Raw genomic sequence first — 17,525 nt, forward strand, 5'->3', positions numbered from 1 at the left:
TGCTGGGATTACAGGCTTCAGGCACTGCGCCCAGCCACCCGGCTAATGTTTTGTCTTTTTAGTAGAGATGCGGTTTCATCATGTTGGCCAGGATGGTCTTGATCTTCTGACCTCGTGATCCACCCGCCTCGGCCTCTCAAAGTGCTGGGATTACAGGCGTGAGACGCTGCGCCCAGCCACCATTGGTCCTTTCTCCCAATATTTATTGAGCACCTACCATGTGCAAGGTGCTGTACAGAACACTGTGGTGTTTGAAAGACTGTTGGGTGAACAAGTAAGTGAACGGTAGAGGAAACAGGGGTATCACTCCATGCTTTTGCATCTCTCTCTCTCTCTTTCTCTGTTTTATTCGTTTATTTATTTAGAGATGGAGTCTCACTCTGTCGCCCAGGCTGGAGTGCAGCGGTGTGATCTCAGCTCACTGCAACCTCTGCGTCCCGGGTTCAACCAATTCTCCTGCCTCAGCCTCCTGCATAGTTGGGATTACAGGCACCTGCTACCACGCCTGGCTAATTTTTTGTTTGTTTTTGTTTGTTTGTCTTTAGAGACGGAGTTTTGCTCTCGTTGCCCAGGCTGGAATGCAATGACATGATCTCAGCTCACCACAACCTCCACCTCCTTGGTTCAAGCGATTCTCTTGCCTCAGCGTCCCGAGTAGCTTAGATTATAGACATGCGCCACCACGCCCGGCTAATTTTTTTTTCTTTCTTTTTTTTTTTGTATTTTTAGTAGAGATAGGGTTTCTGCATGTTGGTCAGGCTGGGCTCGAACTCCCGACCTCAGGTGATCCGCCCGTCTCGGCCTCCCAAAGTGCTGGGACTCCAGGCATGAGCCACCACGCCCAGCCATTTTTGTATTTTTAGTAGAGACAGGAGTTCACCATGTTGGCCAGGCTGGTCTCGAACTCCTGACTTCAGGTGATCCACCATCCTCAGCCTCTCAAAGTGCTGGGATTACAGGCATGAACAATCACACCTGGCCCAATTATACCTACTTTTAATAACATGCAGATTCAAAGGTGGTTTGACCAGGGCTAACCTGAAGCCCTCCCATGACAGGCTGCTGGGAGAATTCTAGGCGGTACCACCCATGAAGTGATTACGAAACACTCGAGAAACAAGTGGGGGAGGAACCGAATCCTCTCTTCCCTCCCCATCCTCCCCAGCCTTGCCCTTGTCTGCCCCGGGTGAGGTTCAGTGCACAAAACCCCAGAGACTGACAACTGGACCCCAAGGAAAATAAAACCAAAGGCAGAGATATATTTTGGCAACAAAAGGGGGTGCCCCCGTTCACATTCAATTTTTTCTGGACAGAACCTTCCCGGTTGATGGTTCAAAAGGAAGCAACAGTACCCCAGCAAGTAGGTCAAATTCAGGGTGAAAGAGCAATGGAAGGCCGGGCGCAGTGGCTTACGCCTGTAGTCCTAGCTGCTCAGGAGGCTGAGGCACGAGAATTGCTTGAATCCAGGAGGTGGAGCTTGCAGTGAGTTGAGATTGTGCCACTGCACTGCAGCCTGGGCCACAGAGTGAGACTCCATCTCAAAAAAAAAAAAAAAAGAAAAAAGCCAGGTGCAGTGGTTCATGCTTGTAATCCCAGCACTTTGGGAGACCGAGGTGGATGGATCACCTGAGGTCAGGAGTTCAAGACCAGCCTGCCCAACATGGTGAAACCGCATCTCTACTAAAAATACAAAAATTAGCCGGGCATGGTGGCATGTGCCTATAGGCCCAGCTACTCGGGAGGCTGAGGCAGGAGAAACGCTTGAACCCGGGAGGTGGAGGTTGCAGTGAGCTGAGATGGTGCCACTGCACTGCAGCCTGGGGAACAGAGCAAGACTCCACAAAAATAATAATAATAATAATAGCTATGCAAGACTCTCTTCCAATGTCCCCGCGCCCTTCCTGGGGCTGGGAGGGGCGCAGAGAAGTGGTGGGAGCTCTGGATGGGAAAAGGGAGCCGAGAAAGGGAGAGGTCTTGGTAAAAGGGAGAAGTTGGGGTTCCCCGGGTTGGATTGGGGTCAACCCCAAAACCCTGCTGCTGACGCCCACTGTCCATCCAGCACCCCCAGCTCCCGAATCCTCAGAACAGGCAGATGGGCTGTCCCAGGGGGACGAGGGCTCCGCGTAAACGCGCGGGAGGGGCGCTCTGTCCACTTCCTACTGCAGCCCGGAGCGCTGCGTGAGCTGCGGCTGGAGGGACAGCGACCTGGGCCGGGTGCTGAGGCGGGGCTGCAGGCGCCGGAGCACGGCGCGGCGGAACAGGATGTACACCCAGGGATCCAGGATCTGGTTCCACGTGGCCACGCGCAAGTAGATGAGCAGCTGCTGCTCCGTGGCGCGGGACAGCTGCCCGGAGGGGCTCATGGCAGGCGGGTTCCGCAGCACTGTCTGGCCGATGAAGACCTGCAGAGGGGACAGCGGTCAGCCTGGGCCCTGCCTCCAGCCCCACCCGCCCCGGTCCCTGCCCCGGGTCCCCTGAGATCCAGGGTCCACTCCGTTTTTTATTTTTATTTTTGAGACACAGTCTCGTTCTGTCGCCCAGGCTGGAGTGCAGTGGTGCGATCTCAGCTCATTGCAACCTCCGCCTCCCCGGTTCAAGCAATTCCCCTCTCTCAGCCTCCCAAGTAGCTGGGATTACAGGTGCCCGCCTCTACACCCAGCTAATTTTTGTATTTTTAGTAGAGACGGGGTTTCGCCACATTGGCCAGGCTAGTCTCGAACTCCTGACCTCAAGTGATCTGCCCACCTCAGCCTCCTAGGGTGCTGGAATTACAGGAGTGAGCCACCGCGCCTGGCCGGTGTCCTCTCTGTTACTGCATTGCTGGGTGACCTCGGGAGAGTTGACTAACCTCTCTGAGCTCCTTCTGATGGGTCCATAAATTAGAGCACTGTTAGCCAGACAGTGGCTCATGCCTGTAATCTCAGCATTCTGGGAAGTCAATAGGAGAGAATCGCTTGAACCCAGGAGTTCAAGACCAGCCTGGGGAACATAGTGAGACCTCATGTCTACAAAAAGTAAAAATAAACTAAAAAGTTACCCGGGCATGGTTGCACTCCAGTCTGGGTGACAGAGCAAGATCCTGTCTCAAAATAAATAAATAAATATAATTTTTAAATAATAAAAATTATATTTATCTGTAGGCCAGGATGATAGGAAATTTTTAAACTCTATTTAAAAGTAAATATTTAAAATAAGAATGTTATCTACAAATTAGTATAAAATAATCAATTATATGATAATATAATTATTATTCATAATTATAATGTTGCATATAATTGATATATATCATTTATCATACAATTATATTGTAATAAATGTTACATTATATTAAGATAATTTGTTTGAGACCAGCTTGACCAACATGGTCAAACACCATCTGTATTAAAACATAACAAAAATTAGCCTGGTGCGGTGGCACGCACCTGTAGTCCCAGCTACTTGGGAGGCTGAGGTGGGAGGATCCTTGTACCCAGGAGGCAGAGGTTGCAGTGAGCTAAGATGGCACCACTGCACTTCAGCCTGGGCAACACAGCGAAACTCCATCTTAAAATAAAATAAAATAAAATAATTTGGCTGGGCGCAGTGGCTCACATCTATAATCCCAGCACTTTGGGACGCTGAGGCAGGCGGATCACAAGGTCAGGAGATTGAGACCATCCTGGCTAACACGGTGAAACCCTGTCTCTACTAAAACTACAGAAAAAATTATCTGGGCGTGGTGGCAGGCACCTGTAGTCCCAGCTACTTGGAAGGCTGAGGCAGGAGAATGGCGTGAACCTGGGAGGCGGAGCTTGCAGTGAGCCGAGATCGAGCCACTGCACTCCAGCCTGGGCGACAGAGTGAGACTCTGTCTCAATATAATAATAGCACTAATAATAGCAACAATTATATATATGTATATATAGTTGTTTTTTTGTTTTTTTTTTTTTTGAGATGGAGCCTTGCTCTGTTGCCCAGGCTGGAGTGCAGTGGCGTAATCTCAGCTCACTGTAATCTCCACCGCCTGGGTTCAAGCAGTCCTCCTGCCTCAGTCTCCTGAGTAGCTGGGATTACAGGCGCCTGCCACCATGCCCAGCTAATATTTTGTATTTTTAGTAGAGATGGGGTTTCACCATGTTGGCCAGGGTGGCCAGGCTGGTCTCGAATGCCTGGCCTCAAGTGATCCACCTGTCTCACCCTCCCAAAGTGTTGGGATTACAGGCATGAGCCACTGAGCCCGGCCAAAATAATTTGTATTATATTAGAATGCATCACTATATTAAAAGCATTTCCTGGGCCTGGCGCAGTGGCTCACGCCTGTAATCCCAGCACTTTGGGAGGCCGAGGCGGGCAGATCACAAAGTTAGGAGTTCAAGACCAGCTTGGTCAACATAGTGAAACCCGGTCTCTACTAAAAATACAAAACAATTAGCTGGGTGTCTGTAGTCCCTGCTACTTGGGAGGCTGAGGCAGGAGAATCGCTTGAACCTGGGAGGCAGAGGTTGCAGTGAGCTGAGATCATACCACTGCACTCCAGCCTAGGCAACAGTAGGAGACCCCATCTCTAAATAAATCAAATAAATAAACAAATAAAGAAACAAATAAATAAATAAAATAATTTTCTGAGCACCTACGGTAGGCTGGATGAAGCAGCAATCGCAGCCAAGAAACACCCAGGGCACACCCTCATAGGCTCACACCTCTAGTCGGGAGACGGACACTGGGCCCGGGGGGTTACGGCATGGGGTGGGCAAAGCTGTGATGAGGAAGCGATGTCAGAGCCCAGAAGAGGTGCCTGACCTGGCCTGGGGAAGTCACTGAAGGGCAAATGGGAGTGGGCCAGGTGCATCTGCAGGAAGTGCCTGTGAGGACTTTCTTCTGAGGGTAATAGGGAGTCATGGGAGGGTTTAGAGCAAGGGTTGACCCATGGGCCAAATCTGACCTGTCACTTGCTTTGGGTTTTTTTCTTTTCTTTCTTTCTTTTTTTTTTTTTGAGACGGAGTCTTGCTCTGTTGCCCAGGCTGGAGTGCAGTGGCACGATATCAGCTCACTGCAAGCTCTGCCTCCTGGCTTCATGCCATTCTCCTGCCTCAGCCTCCCGAGTAGCTGGGACTACAGGCCCCCGCCACCATGCCCGACTAATTTTTTTGTATTATTAGTACAGATGGGGTTTCACCATGTTGGCCAGGATGGTCTCGATCTCCTGACCTCGTGATCCGCCCACTCGGCCTCCCAAAGTGCTGGGATTACAGGCGTGAGCCACCACGCCCGGCTGTCACCATCAGGATTTAAATCCACCCTGGGTGACCAGAGGTCCAGTCAGGAGGGTAGCAGGACCCCACAGAGCCCCCACTCACCAGCAGGGGCAGCCAACACACGCTGGCCACCAGCATGATGCCCAGGAGCTGAGCCATCATCTCCACCTCGGAGTCCCGGGGACGCTGCTGGGCCGCCTCCTGCCCGTGGTAGACGTGGCACAGGGTGGCCACGCTGACGGTGTTCAGCAGGAAGGACAGCCCAACCGAGAGGCCGCCCAGCATGGAAAAGAGCAGCCCAAAGGCCACGTCCCCAGACTCGGCGCCCAGCGTCAGGAAGCACCAGGACCCCGGGTATTGCACGGTGTAGCGACCCAGGCCCAGCAGGGGCAGCAGGCCCAGCGCCAGCGCGGCCGCCCACACCAGCCCCACGGTGGCCCAGGCGCGGCGCTGCGAGGTGACCGCCGGGCGCGAGAAGGGCCGGGTGATGCCTAGGAAACGCTCCGAGGCCATGGTGGCCCCCAGCAGCAGCGGGGACAGGCCGAAGAAGATCATGACGACGCCCATGAAGCGGCAGAGACGGCAGCCGGGGTCCACGGCATGCCACTCGAAGAGCGCGGCGTGCTGGGACACCACGATGGCACCGGTCACCAGCAGACCCAGGAAGTCGGTGAGGACGAGGCCGCAGAGGAAGGTGAGGAAGGAGGAGCGCGTGTGCGAACCCCCCTGCCGCGCCCCCGCCAGCACGCTCAGGGCCAGCAGGTTGGAGGCCAGGCCCACCACGCAAAAGGAGGCGGCGAACCAGGGCGAGGCGATCAGCCGCCTCTCCTCCAGGGTAATGTTTGTGGGCCGGAAACAGGGCCCCAGGGAACTGCCATTGGGCCACATGGCTCCGGAGCCCTGCGGGATCGGTCACCACCCCATCAGGCTGATGCTGGAGACAGGGCAGGCTGGCACTGGTTCAGGTACACCTGGGAGGCGAGAGAAGATTTGCTTGTGATTAATTCTGCATTTCAGTGTAAGCAGCTCTGGTGAACTCCTACACAACCTTCAATGCCCCAGCTCAAATATCCTCTCCTGGTCTTCCCTCCTTCCTTCCTTCCTTCCTTCCTTCCTTCCTTCCTTCCTTCCTTCCTTCCTTCCCTCCTTCCCTCCTTCCCTCCTTCCCTCCTTCCCTCCTTCCTCCCTCCCTTCCTCCCTCCCTCCCTTCCCTCCCTCCCTCCCTCCCTTCCCTCCCTCCCTCCCTCCCTTCCCTCCCTCCCTCCCTCCCTTCCTTCCTTCCTTCTTTCTGTCCCTCCCTCCCTCCCTCCCTCCCTTCCTTCCTTCCTTTCTTTCGAGATGGAGTCTCACTCTGTCGCCCAGGCTGGAGGGCAGTGGTGTGATCTCCACTCACTGCAAGCTCTGCCGCCTCCTGGGTTAACGACATTCTCCTGCCTCAGCCTCCCTAGAAGCTGGGACTACAGGTGCCCGCCACCGCGCCCAGCTAATTTTTTGCATTTTTAGTAGAGACGGGGTTTCACCGTGTTAGCCAGGATGGTCTCGATCTCCTGACCTCGTGATCCTCCCGCCTCTGCCTCCCAAAGTGCTGGGATTACAGGCATGAGCCACCGTGCCTGGCCTTTTTCTCCATTTTCATGGTGTCGCTTTTATAATAAATAAACCCTGAAATCCAGTTCTATTTTGGGAACAAAAAACATAACTTCTTCGGAATGGCAGGTTCCCCAGGGACGGCTTGTAGAGAGCAGCAGGCGGGGACCCGTTACCCTCTGTGGGGCTAAGCTCAGCCACACTGCACAACATCAGAGCCAAGCCGGGTGCAGCGGCTCACGCCTCTTATCCTAGCACTTTGGGAGGCCAAAGTGGGCGGATCACTTGAGGTCAGGAGTTCGAGACCAGCCTGGCCAACACAGCAAGACCCTATCTCTTAAAAAAATATATCTGGGTGTAGTGGCATGCACCTGTAATCCCTGCTCCTCGGAAGGCTGAGGTTGGAGGATTGCTTGAGCACCAGATATCGAGGCTGCAGTGAGCTACAATTGCACCACTGCACTCCAGCCTGGGCAACAGTGAGACCCTGTCTCAAAACAAAAACAAAAACAAAAACAACGCTAAAAAAAAAAAAAATACAAAAAATGGGGCCAGGTGTGACGAGTGAAGTAAAAATAAAATGAGATGGTTCAAGAACCGGCTTCTGGCCGGGCGCGGTGGCTCACGCCTGTAATCCCAGCACTTTGGGAGGCCGAGGAGGGCAGATCACAAGGTCAGGAGATCGAGACCATCCTGGCTAACACGGTGAAACCCCGTCTCTACTAAAAACACAAAAAATTAGCCAGGCGTGGTGACGGGCGCCTGTAGTCCCAGCTACTTGGGAGGCTGAGGCAGGAGAATGGCGTGAATCCAGGAGGCAGAGCTTGCAGTGAGCCGAGATCGCACCACTGCACTCCAGCCTGGGCGACAGAGTGAGACTCCACCGCAAAAAAAAAAAAAAAAAAAAAGAGGCCGGGCGCGGTGGCTCAAGCCTGTAATCCCAGCACTTTGGGAGGCCGAGACGGGCGGATCACGAGGTCAGGAATCAAGACCATCCTGGCTAACACGGTGAAACCCCGTCTTTACTAAAAAATACAAAAAACTAGCCGGGCGAGGTGGCGGGCGCCTGTAGTCCCAGCTACTCGGGAGGCTGAGGCAGGAGAATGGCGTAAACCCGGGAGGCGGAGCTTGCAGTGAGCTGAGATCCGGCCACTGCACTCCAGCCTGGGCCACAGAGCGAGACTCTGTCTCAAAAAAAAAAAACAAAAAAAAAAAAGAAAAATAAAAAAACAAAAATTTGCCGGACGTGGTGGTGCACACCTGTAATCCCAGCTACTCGGGAAGCTGTGGCAGGAGAATTGCTTGAACCCAGGAGGCCGAGGTTGCAGTGAGCCAAGATCAAACCATTGTACTCCAGCCAGGGTGACAAGAGTGAGACTCCATCTCAAAAATAAATCAATACATAAATAACAACAACAAAACAAAAAGGTCCTATTAGGATCCTCATTTTGCAGATGGTGAAACTGAGGCACAGAGAGGTTAAGTCACTTGTCTAAGGTCACAGCACCTGGCTGGAGTGGATGTGAGGTTTTATTTAGTTTTTATTTTATTTTTTTATTTATTTTTTATTTTTGAGACGGAGTCTCGCTCTGTCGCCCAGGCTGGAGTGCAGTGGCCGGATCTCGGCTCACTGCAAGCTCTGCCTCCCGGGTTTACACCATTCTCCTGCCTCAGCCTCCCGAGTAGCTGGGACTACAGGCGCCCGCCACCTCGCCCGGCTAGTTTTTTGTATTTTTTAGTAGAGATGGGGTTTCACCGGGTTAGCCAGGATGGTCTCGATCTCCTGACCTTGTGATCCGCCCGTCTCGGCCTCCCAAAGTGCTGGGATTACAGGCTTGAGCCACCGCGCCCAGCCTTAGTTTTTATTTTTCAGAGGTGGAGCCTGGCTCTGTGGCCCAGGCTGGAGAGCAGTGGCACAATCTTAGTTCACTGCAGCCTCGACCTCCTGGACTCCTGCCTTGGCCTCCACAGTGCCAAAACTACAGGTGTGAGCCACCATGCCTGGTCTAGCATTTTCTTAAAAGTTGGTCAGACTAGACTGGAACCCTGGCTTCGCTGTGTGCCCTCTCATTGACCTTGGAATTGGCATGTTTCTACTGTGAGCCTCAGTTTCCCTTCCTATAAAATGGGACTGATATGGCTGACGCCTGTAATCCCAGCACTTTGGGAGGCCGAGGCGGGCAGATCACCTGAGGTCAAGAGTTCGAAACCAGCCTGACCAACATAGAGAAACCCCGTCTCTACTAAAAATCCAAAATTAGCTGGGCGTGGTGGCGCATGTCTGTAATCCCAGCTACTCGGGAGGCTGAGGCAGGAGAATTGCTTGAACCACCAGGAGGGGAGGTGATGTTTTGGGGCCAGGAACGGGGCCCCAGAGCCAAGATCGTGCCACTGAACCAGCTTGAGCAACAAGAGCAAAACTCCATCTCAAAAAAAAAAAAAAGTAGGGGTGGGGGCTGATGACGGGAATGAACTGATCCACATGAAGCACCCAGCACACCACAGCAGGCGCTCAGTGCTTGCTGGCCCTGAGGCAGTGCCTGGGCTGTGGGGTTGCAGCAGCTAATGCGTTCCAGGGCGGTCCAATGGGTGACTGTGGCCCTCACTCCCCATCTCATTTGTGGCTCTTTGGCCCAGCTGCTGGGTTTGGCTACACTTTATCCAGCCTCATAAATTATCCAGCTCCCGACAGCAGCATTGCGCTCCCTTCCTGGGCGGACAGCTAAGGCCATTGCCGCTGTGGTGGGAGGTGGGGCTTCCAGAGGAGAAACTGAGGCCTGGAGAGCAGATGCGGTGGGGGGCTCCTCGCGGCCTCTGGCAGTCATTGCCCTCCACCCCGGGCTGCTTTGATGCCTGGGATTTGGATTCCTGCACTTGGATTTCCCCTGGGACAAGGCGTTCCTCCCTCGAGAGCTGGTATGTGCCGTTTCTGAACATTCCTTGGGACTCGGCTGTCCCTGCAGCCACTGCCCCGACCTCTGCCTGGAGCAACTTCCAGTCCCTCCTGGGTCTCAGGGTCTCCTTGACCACACTCCACTCACCGGGGGTCACACACCCGGAACTCCCTCACACCTCCCGTGGCTGGGAGCAAACGCATGGCCCAGAGTCCTTGGCCCAGGGGAGCCTGGAAACTGGCACTGAGTCCTTCTGGCTACAGCTGGCTGTTTCCAGTCCCCCCGCCACCTACACTCCCCACCCTGGGTTCAGGTGATGGCAGCCGTCTCAAGTTCTCCAGGCGAGGAGGCCAATGGGGGGACCAGGCAGGGCCTCCCTTCCCTCCTGCATTGGCCAGGAGGGGCAGCAGGGGCCCCCACCCCGTGGGGGAGTAGAGCAGCACCGTGCGGCTCTTGGGAAAATTACGGTCGCTCCCTGTGTCTGGGGAGAGGTGTGGACCCAAGATCCCTTTTTCATGCTGAATAATTCCAGAATTTTGCAGCCTGAGAGCAGGCTTTTGCCCTTAGTGGGTGCAGGGTTCTGGAATTCTAACATGCTTCCTTCAGTCCCGGGGTGCAGAATGCCTCTCCATTCTAGAATCCCAGGAGGCTGAGGTCCTGCAACTTTGATGGGAATTTGCCTGGGTCTCGGGTTCCAGAAATCTCTGTCTTAATTTCCGGCTTCTTTCTGGAAGGCGGACAGTGAGTTCCTCCTCATCCGATGCCACCCCTGACAGGGGACCCGGCTCGCGGGTCGTGTGACTTGGAGGGCTCTGTCCGGCGCTGTTTCCAGAGGCCCAGGCGCTCGACTGGGCGTGGGCACCAGGCCTGGCTCCCCTAAGCCTGGTTGCCAGTGGAATGTGATCCTCGGTTCCCAAACAGCAGGCCTCTCCTCCACTCCATGTTCCATCCTCATGCCCCGTCCCTCCTTCTCCTCCTCCTGCCTGGAGCGCGGCCCCTCATCATCCATCCATTTCTCAACAAGTCCCCTCTCTTCAGCGCCCCACCCTGCCCGTCCCGCCTGCCTGTCATGGCCTGAGCCCATCCCGCCTCCCCCAGACAGGCTTGGAGGCTGTAGTCCCCGATCTGCCACTGCCAGGGTGGGGCTCCACCTTGCCGAGCCTGAGTTTCCCCGCTCGGTGCAATTGGGGGTGAGATTCTGATCTCCATGCCTGTGGGTGCTCAGCCCAGGCCTCCCTGGCTCTCACCTCTCCAGGGCGGCTGGCTGTACTCACAGCTCAGCTCCCTGCAAGGTGTCCGGGCAGCCAGGAGGGAGCCCTGAGGCTCCGTGTCACCCCGGTCGACCTTGGACCTTGGACCCACAGGGCCCTTTTGGGCCTGAAACTTCAGGGACCAGGCCAGATCCTCCTATGCCTGCTGTAGACCCGAACGCTCATGGGCACGGACCCTGCACGGATGTGGAGGCAGACACATTCCATACCCTAATGGGCCCACCTCCCCTCACCGCAAAGCTCCGTTTCCGGGAACATTTCCTGTTTGTGACACCAACAGGGTCCCCAGCCCATAGGGTGCAGGGCGGGGACTCCCCCAGCCAGCCAGACTCCCACCAGCCTTGTTTGGGCCCTGAGTCACATGGCCCCCTGTGAGCCTCGGTTTCCCCATCTCTCTAGTGGGGGCTCCCCCAGGGAGCACGCAGGGAGCCTTCTTCACACAGGGGCCGGTAGGGGACCAGGGGGCGGGACCCAGGCAGTGTGGCTGGTGGTTAATGGTGGACCACGAGCTACAGTGATTCCACCAACACACACCTCAGGCCACCGCCGTGTGTGCACACTCGAGACACACACAGATAGCCAGACACACACAGGCAGAAACACAGCAGACACAGGCAGAAATGTGACAAACAGAAACACAGCAGGTAGACGCACAGACATGTACAGACACACACACAGAAACATGGCAGACACACAGACACACACAGACACACACAGAAACACAACAGACACACAGGCAGAAAGGTGACAGACAGAAACACAGCAGATGCACAGGCATGCACAGACACACATACAGAAACATGGCAGACACACAGACACACAGAGATAGACACACACAGAAACACAACACACAGACACACACAGACAGACACAGGCAGAAACATTACAGACACACAGACACACACACAGGCAGAAACACTACAGACACACAGACACACACAGACAGACACAGGCAGAAACACTACAGACACACAGACACACACACAGGCAGAAACATAACAGACACACAGACACACACAGACAGACACAGGCAGAAACACTACAGACACACAGACACACACACAGGCAGAAACATAACAGACACACAGACACACACAGACAGACACAGGCAGAAACACTACAGACACACAGACACACACACAGGCAGAAACACTACAGACACACAGACACACACAGACATAAACACTACAGACACACAGACACACACAGACAGACACAGGCAGAAACACTACAGACACACAGACACACACACAGGCAGAAACACTACAGACACACAGACACACACAGACAGACACAGGCAGAAACACTACAGACACACAGACACACACACAGGCAGAAACACTACAGACACACAGACACACACAGACAGACACAGGCAGAAACACTACAGACACACAGACACACACACAGGCAGAAACATAACAGACACACAGACACACACAGACAGACACAGGCAGAAACACTACAGACACACAGACACACACACAGGCAGAAACACTACAGACACACAGACACACACAGACAGAAACACTACAGACACACAGACACACACAGACAGACACAGGCAGAAACACTACAGACACACAGACACACACACAGGCAGAAACATAACAGACACACAGACACACACAGACAGACACAGGCAGAAACACTACAGACACACAGACACACACACAGGCAGAAACATAACAGACACACAGACACACACAGACAGACACAGGCAGAAACACTACAGACACACAGACACACACACAGGCAGAAACACTACAGACACACAGACACACACAGACATAAACACTACAGACACACAGACACACACAGACAGACACAGGCAGAAACACTACAGACACACAGACACACACACAGGCAGAAACACTACAGACACACAGACACACACAGACAGACACAGGCAGAAACACTACAGACACACAGACACACACACAGGCAGAAACACTACAGACACACAGACACACACAGACAGACACAGGCAGAAACACTACAGACACACAGACACACACACAGGCAGAAACATAACAGACACACAGACACACACAGACAGACACAGGCAGAAACACTACAGACACACAGACACACACAGACAGACACAGGCAGAAACACTACAGACACACAGACACACACAGACAGACACAGGCAGAAACACTACAGACACACAGACACACACACAGGCAGAAACATAACAGACACACAGGCAGAAACACGACAGACACAGACACACACAGAGACACACATAGACACACAGGCAGAAATGTGACAGACACAGACAGAAAAACACAGACACACAGGCAGAAACACAGCAGGTGCATAGATACACACAAACACACACAAACAGAAAGATGCACAGATGAACACATAATGTTTAACAGTCCCACACGCTCGGCAGAAACAAACACACAGTCACACACACACAACCGCCACACACGCACAGACACAGACACACAACCAGAGCCACGCATGGTTCACTCCCAGAGACAAAATCACACACACACAGCCACACAACCACACTCGATCCCTGCCACATCCAGGGCCTGGGCCCCCTCCCCAGCTGCAGCCACCTGAGTCTGGGACCCCTGTTCACAGCCATGTGGCCCCACAGAGACCAGAGAGCACCCCCAACAGAATCAGCCTGGGCCACACCCAGATCCAGCTGCCTGGGCGCCCAGTGCAGGCCTCAGGGCACCCATGCCACCCCCGGGCCACACAGGGGACACCTAGCACCTGGCCGCTGTAACCGAGGGCTTTTGGACACACCCACAGCAGGGCAGGGCCAGCGCCGGATGCGCCCAGCAGCCCGGGCTCAAGCCAGAGCAGCGCATCCCGCCGTGAGCCGGCAGGGCGACCTCACCTTCAGAGACCTCATCTGCGGGGCTCCCACCTGGCTGGATCCTGCGCACGGGGGTCCGGGCGCCGTCTGGAGCTGGGCAGGCAGATGTGCGGGCGCCGAGGCTGGGGCGACGGCTGGGGGCAGGCAGAGGGAAGGGAAGGACGGGCTCCAGTGGGGCCTCCCAGGGAAACTGAGTCAGTCTGGCTGTGGCCAGGGGCGGGCCCAGCAGAGGACCCTGGCGCTGCCCCGTCACCGCGGGACACAGATGGAGGGCGTGGCGGCACAGGATGCCCCGGGGGCGCGGCCTGGAGGAGTTCGCGGGGGCTAAGCCGAGCTGGGACGGGTAGGGGCCGCTGGCAGCCCGCGGCTCGCTCTCTCGGTCCTGTCTCTGTCTCTCGCTGTCTCTCATCAGCCCCGCCCACCCTGCGTTGGCCACGCCCCTCGGGCCCAGGCCTGGCTGACTTGGGGTCAGTGGGTGCCCCCAGCACGCCGGGACTTCCCCGCTGGGGAAGATGGCGCCCTTGGGACCCCCAGGCCGCAGGTGGCAGGGATGCAGTGGCTGCGGTGGGGGTGGCAGGGGCCCCTCCTCGAGAGCCTCAGCCCCTCCAGCCGCCCAGCGCCCTGCCAGGCCTCTTCCCGGCGCTCCCGCCGCCAGGCCCGCATTATTCACCATCTGGGCAGCACCCAAGGCCTGGAGGGGGCGGGGCAGGTCCAGGCGGATCGGCGCCCTGGGGGCGCCCAGACTCCAGGGCTCCAAATGCACTGGGTGGCTGAAGCCCGGCACACAGTAGTGTTATGCCCTGCTTAATACATGCAGGACGTGTTTGAGGCCCCTTCCAGGGGTGGGGTAGGAGGACAGAGGAATGGGGGTTGCACCAGACTCCACAGCCAGACTGAGAAAGGTGGTCCCAGAGCAGGTGAGCCGGGAGGGCTGGGGTGATGGCATTGCATGGGAGAGTCTCTTGAGGAGGAGGCTGGGAGGTGGCTTTGGAGCCAGAGGAGGAATGGTCTGGAGCTGGGCGGTGGCAGTGGGGGATGGGCACTCTTTCCTGCCCACCCCCAGCTCAGGCTGGGGAAGGAGGGAATGGAGCCGGACAGGAATGACTGAGAAGGTGCGGGACACAGGGCCTGGGACCATCTCTTTGCAGAGGGGGGTCCTTTGGCCTCCTTGGCCTTGTTTGCACACCAGAGCCAGACACAACCTTGAGTTAGGGACCGGACAAGTTGGCCTGGCCCTGACTCCACCCCACCCAGTCCCCTGGGCCCGGGAGGGCTGCAAGTCCAGGCTGAGTGAGGGGGATTCCCACCCTGGCCCGGTCCTCTCGTCAGCCCAGTCCGGAAGCCCCTTCCCCGGCTACCCCGCCCACTATCCTTCCTCCTCCTGGCCTTCAGCCACACCCAGTCTCCCTTCCGAAGCTCCATCCCATTGAGTCACCAGCCATTTAACACAACTTCTGTCTTCCCTGGCAAGGAGCCCGTCCAACTCCTATGGATCTGGCAAAACCCTGGCTCCAAGGCCGCTGTTCCGTGAAGCGGACCTGAATCTCCAAGTCTTTCTCTCCCCAACGCCTCTCTGTGTTCCAGCCTATACAGTGGGACAATTATGAGCTCCAAGTGAGACCTGAAACCAGGTCTGCCCTTCAGGATGCCCTAGGCTGGAGAAAGAACTGGACACAGACTGTTCTAGCCCCTCGGAGTTAGGGCTGGGCCAAAGGAAGTGACAGGGTCTAGGGAAGCCCAGAGGTGAGTTAGGAAGGCATCTTGTGAGGAGAGGGCATGGGAAGTGGGGTTTTGTGAGATGAATAGGAGCTCCCCAGGTCTGGGATACATGGCAGTGACAGGAAATGCATGTATAAAGCTTTGGAGGCAAAAGAGAGCGTGAGGCCCTTGCTACACTAACTGCAAGGAGGGCAGATGTGGGGGGAGGAGGATGTGGGGCTGGGGCTCCAGATGAGGGGGCAGTGAGAGGTGGAGGAAGGCTGTCCTGTCCCCACTTCCTCCGTCCTTGGCCCTGAGATAACAAGGACAATGTCTCTTCGGGGAAACAGCCTGGGCAGGGTTCAGAGAATGACACTTGCATTTAGCTTAAGTCTCACCACATCTCTGCAAGGCAGGGGGTAAAGATACTCTACATTTTAGAGATGGGGAAACTGAGGCACGAAGGGGGAACGATGCCACGCCCACGTGTGGGATTGGAACATGAGCGCTGGGCTTCCCAGTCGTCTGGGGCTGGTTGCTGGAGGTCTCCTGGTCTTGGCCCGCCCCCCACAGGCACCTCGGGTTCAATGGGAGCACAGGAGGCTCTGGTGGGCGGAGTTGTGAGGGGCTGGAGGGCAGATGGTGGGAACAGAGGCCAGGCTCAGGATGTGCCCCCCGTGGCTGCGGTTTCCGCAAGGACCGGGCAGGGAGCTTCTATTCTTAGCTCTGGACACAGCTAAAGTCAGGAAGTTGGGGTGGGGGCGGAGCAGCTTCCAGGACACCGGGTGAACCTGAGGCCAGGGTTGGGAGTCATGAGGCAGATGGGGTGGGGGTGTGCAGAGCCTAACCCTGGCCCCCACCTCCAGTCTGCCTACAGAGTCTCCCTGACACCCAGCTCGGAGGCCCTCCCTGGCTCACATGCCCTCCGTAGCTCCCTGGTGCCCTGCTCCCCCAGGCTCCTTAGCTTGGCCTGAGCCCTGTGTGCCCCCTGCCCTGGGAGGCCTCTGGCAAATCATATGCCTTGCCAGTTAGACGACAGCCATCTCCCTTGGGGTGCAAAGGGCACGTGAGGAGGAGGGAGCAGGATGTTGGGGCTGGGGAGACCTCTGCAGGGGCGGGTGGGGAAACTGAGGCAGGGACAGGGATGGTGGTCTGGGATTGGCATTCTCCAAGGTAGAGAAACCCAGTTTCTAATACTGGCTCTGCCACTTTCTGGGCTCGAAAACGTGGGCTTTTGTGGGCCTCAGTTTCCCGAGCAGCCAAATGGAAGTAAATACTGTCACATACTGCTGGTGTGAGGTCTGGGTTAGGCCCGGTATGGGCTGGACTGCGCCAGCCACGCACACACAACCTGGGCTGTGACTATAGAACCCAGCCTGTCTCAAACACCACTCTGGGCTCAAAAGTGCCTTGTGGTGTTGAGGATGTAGAGCTGCAATCACGCCACTGTACTCCAGCCTGTCTCAAAAGAAGAAAAAGTGCCTCCCGAGTCCAGCCCGGACTCAGCCCTGCTCCCAGCAGCCTGTCCTGATCGGCGGTGGAGCTGGCCAGGGACTCACGCAAGAGGCTGCCCAAAGGATTCTAAGATGGCTCTGGCCATCTGCTATCGACTTGTGATGTCTGCTAAAGGTTAGGCCGGGGATGGCAGTGCCGTGTGTGCTGCAATGCGATTTGGGATTCTGGAGGAGGCTGGTCAGGGTCTGCAGCGTGGAGAGGGGACTCTGATCAGATGCATTTCCCTGGCCAGTTCCCAAGCCCCGTGCCAGAAACTCCTGGGATCCTGTTAGAGGCCGGGGCTGGGAGGTGACCAGTGACCGGGGGGAGTGTAGGATCTGCCTCCCACCTCTGCCTGCTGCAGTGAGGACATTTGGGGAGGCTCATCCTGGGCACTGCGGCACGCTGGGCAGCATCCCTGGCCTCCACCCACTCCACGCCAGGGGCAGCCCCAAGGCGGGACCACCATGAATGTCTCCAGGCATGGCCAAGCGCTGCCACCACA

The 17,525-nt window shown here is 56.0% G+C and overlaps 1 protein-coding gene across 6 annotated transcripts; it reads right to left on the reverse strand.

Annotated features, from left to right (window-relative positions):
• Positions 1–848: 848 nt before the first annotated feature.
• TBXA2R (thromboxane A2 receptor) lies at positions 849–14,204 on the reverse strand. Of its 6 annotated transcripts, none has more exons than XM_065535768.2 (4): positions 13,880–14,204; positions 5,337–6,205; positions 3,423–3,543; positions 1,235–2,402 (listed from the first exon to the last, which is right to left on the reverse strand). In XM_065535768.2, exons 2-4 carry the CDS (start codon positions 6,120–6,122, stop codon positions 2,080–2,082), a joined length of 1,230 nt encoding a protein of 409 aa, XP_065391840.1. In that variant the 5' UTR covers positions 6,123–6,205; positions 13,880–14,204; the 3' UTR covers positions 1,235–2,079. The 6 variants fall into 6 exon arrangements, with proteins under 6 accessions (XP_073881456.1, XP_005587572.2, XP_065391840.1 ...); XM_065535766.2 differs by having other exon boundaries at positions 13,850–14,204; XM_065535767.2 differs by lacking the exon at positions 13,880–14,204 and adding an exon at positions 8,082–8,213.
• Positions 14,205–17,525: the final 3,321 nt, after the last annotated feature.

Source organism: Macaca fascicularis, chromosome 19 (assembly GCF_037993035.2).
Source record: "Macaca fascicularis isolate 582-1 chromosome 19, T2T-MFA8v1.1".
In the NCBI taxonomy this organism is placed as follows: Eukaryota; Metazoa; Chordata; class Mammalia; order Primates; family Cercopithecidae; genus Macaca; species Macaca fascicularis.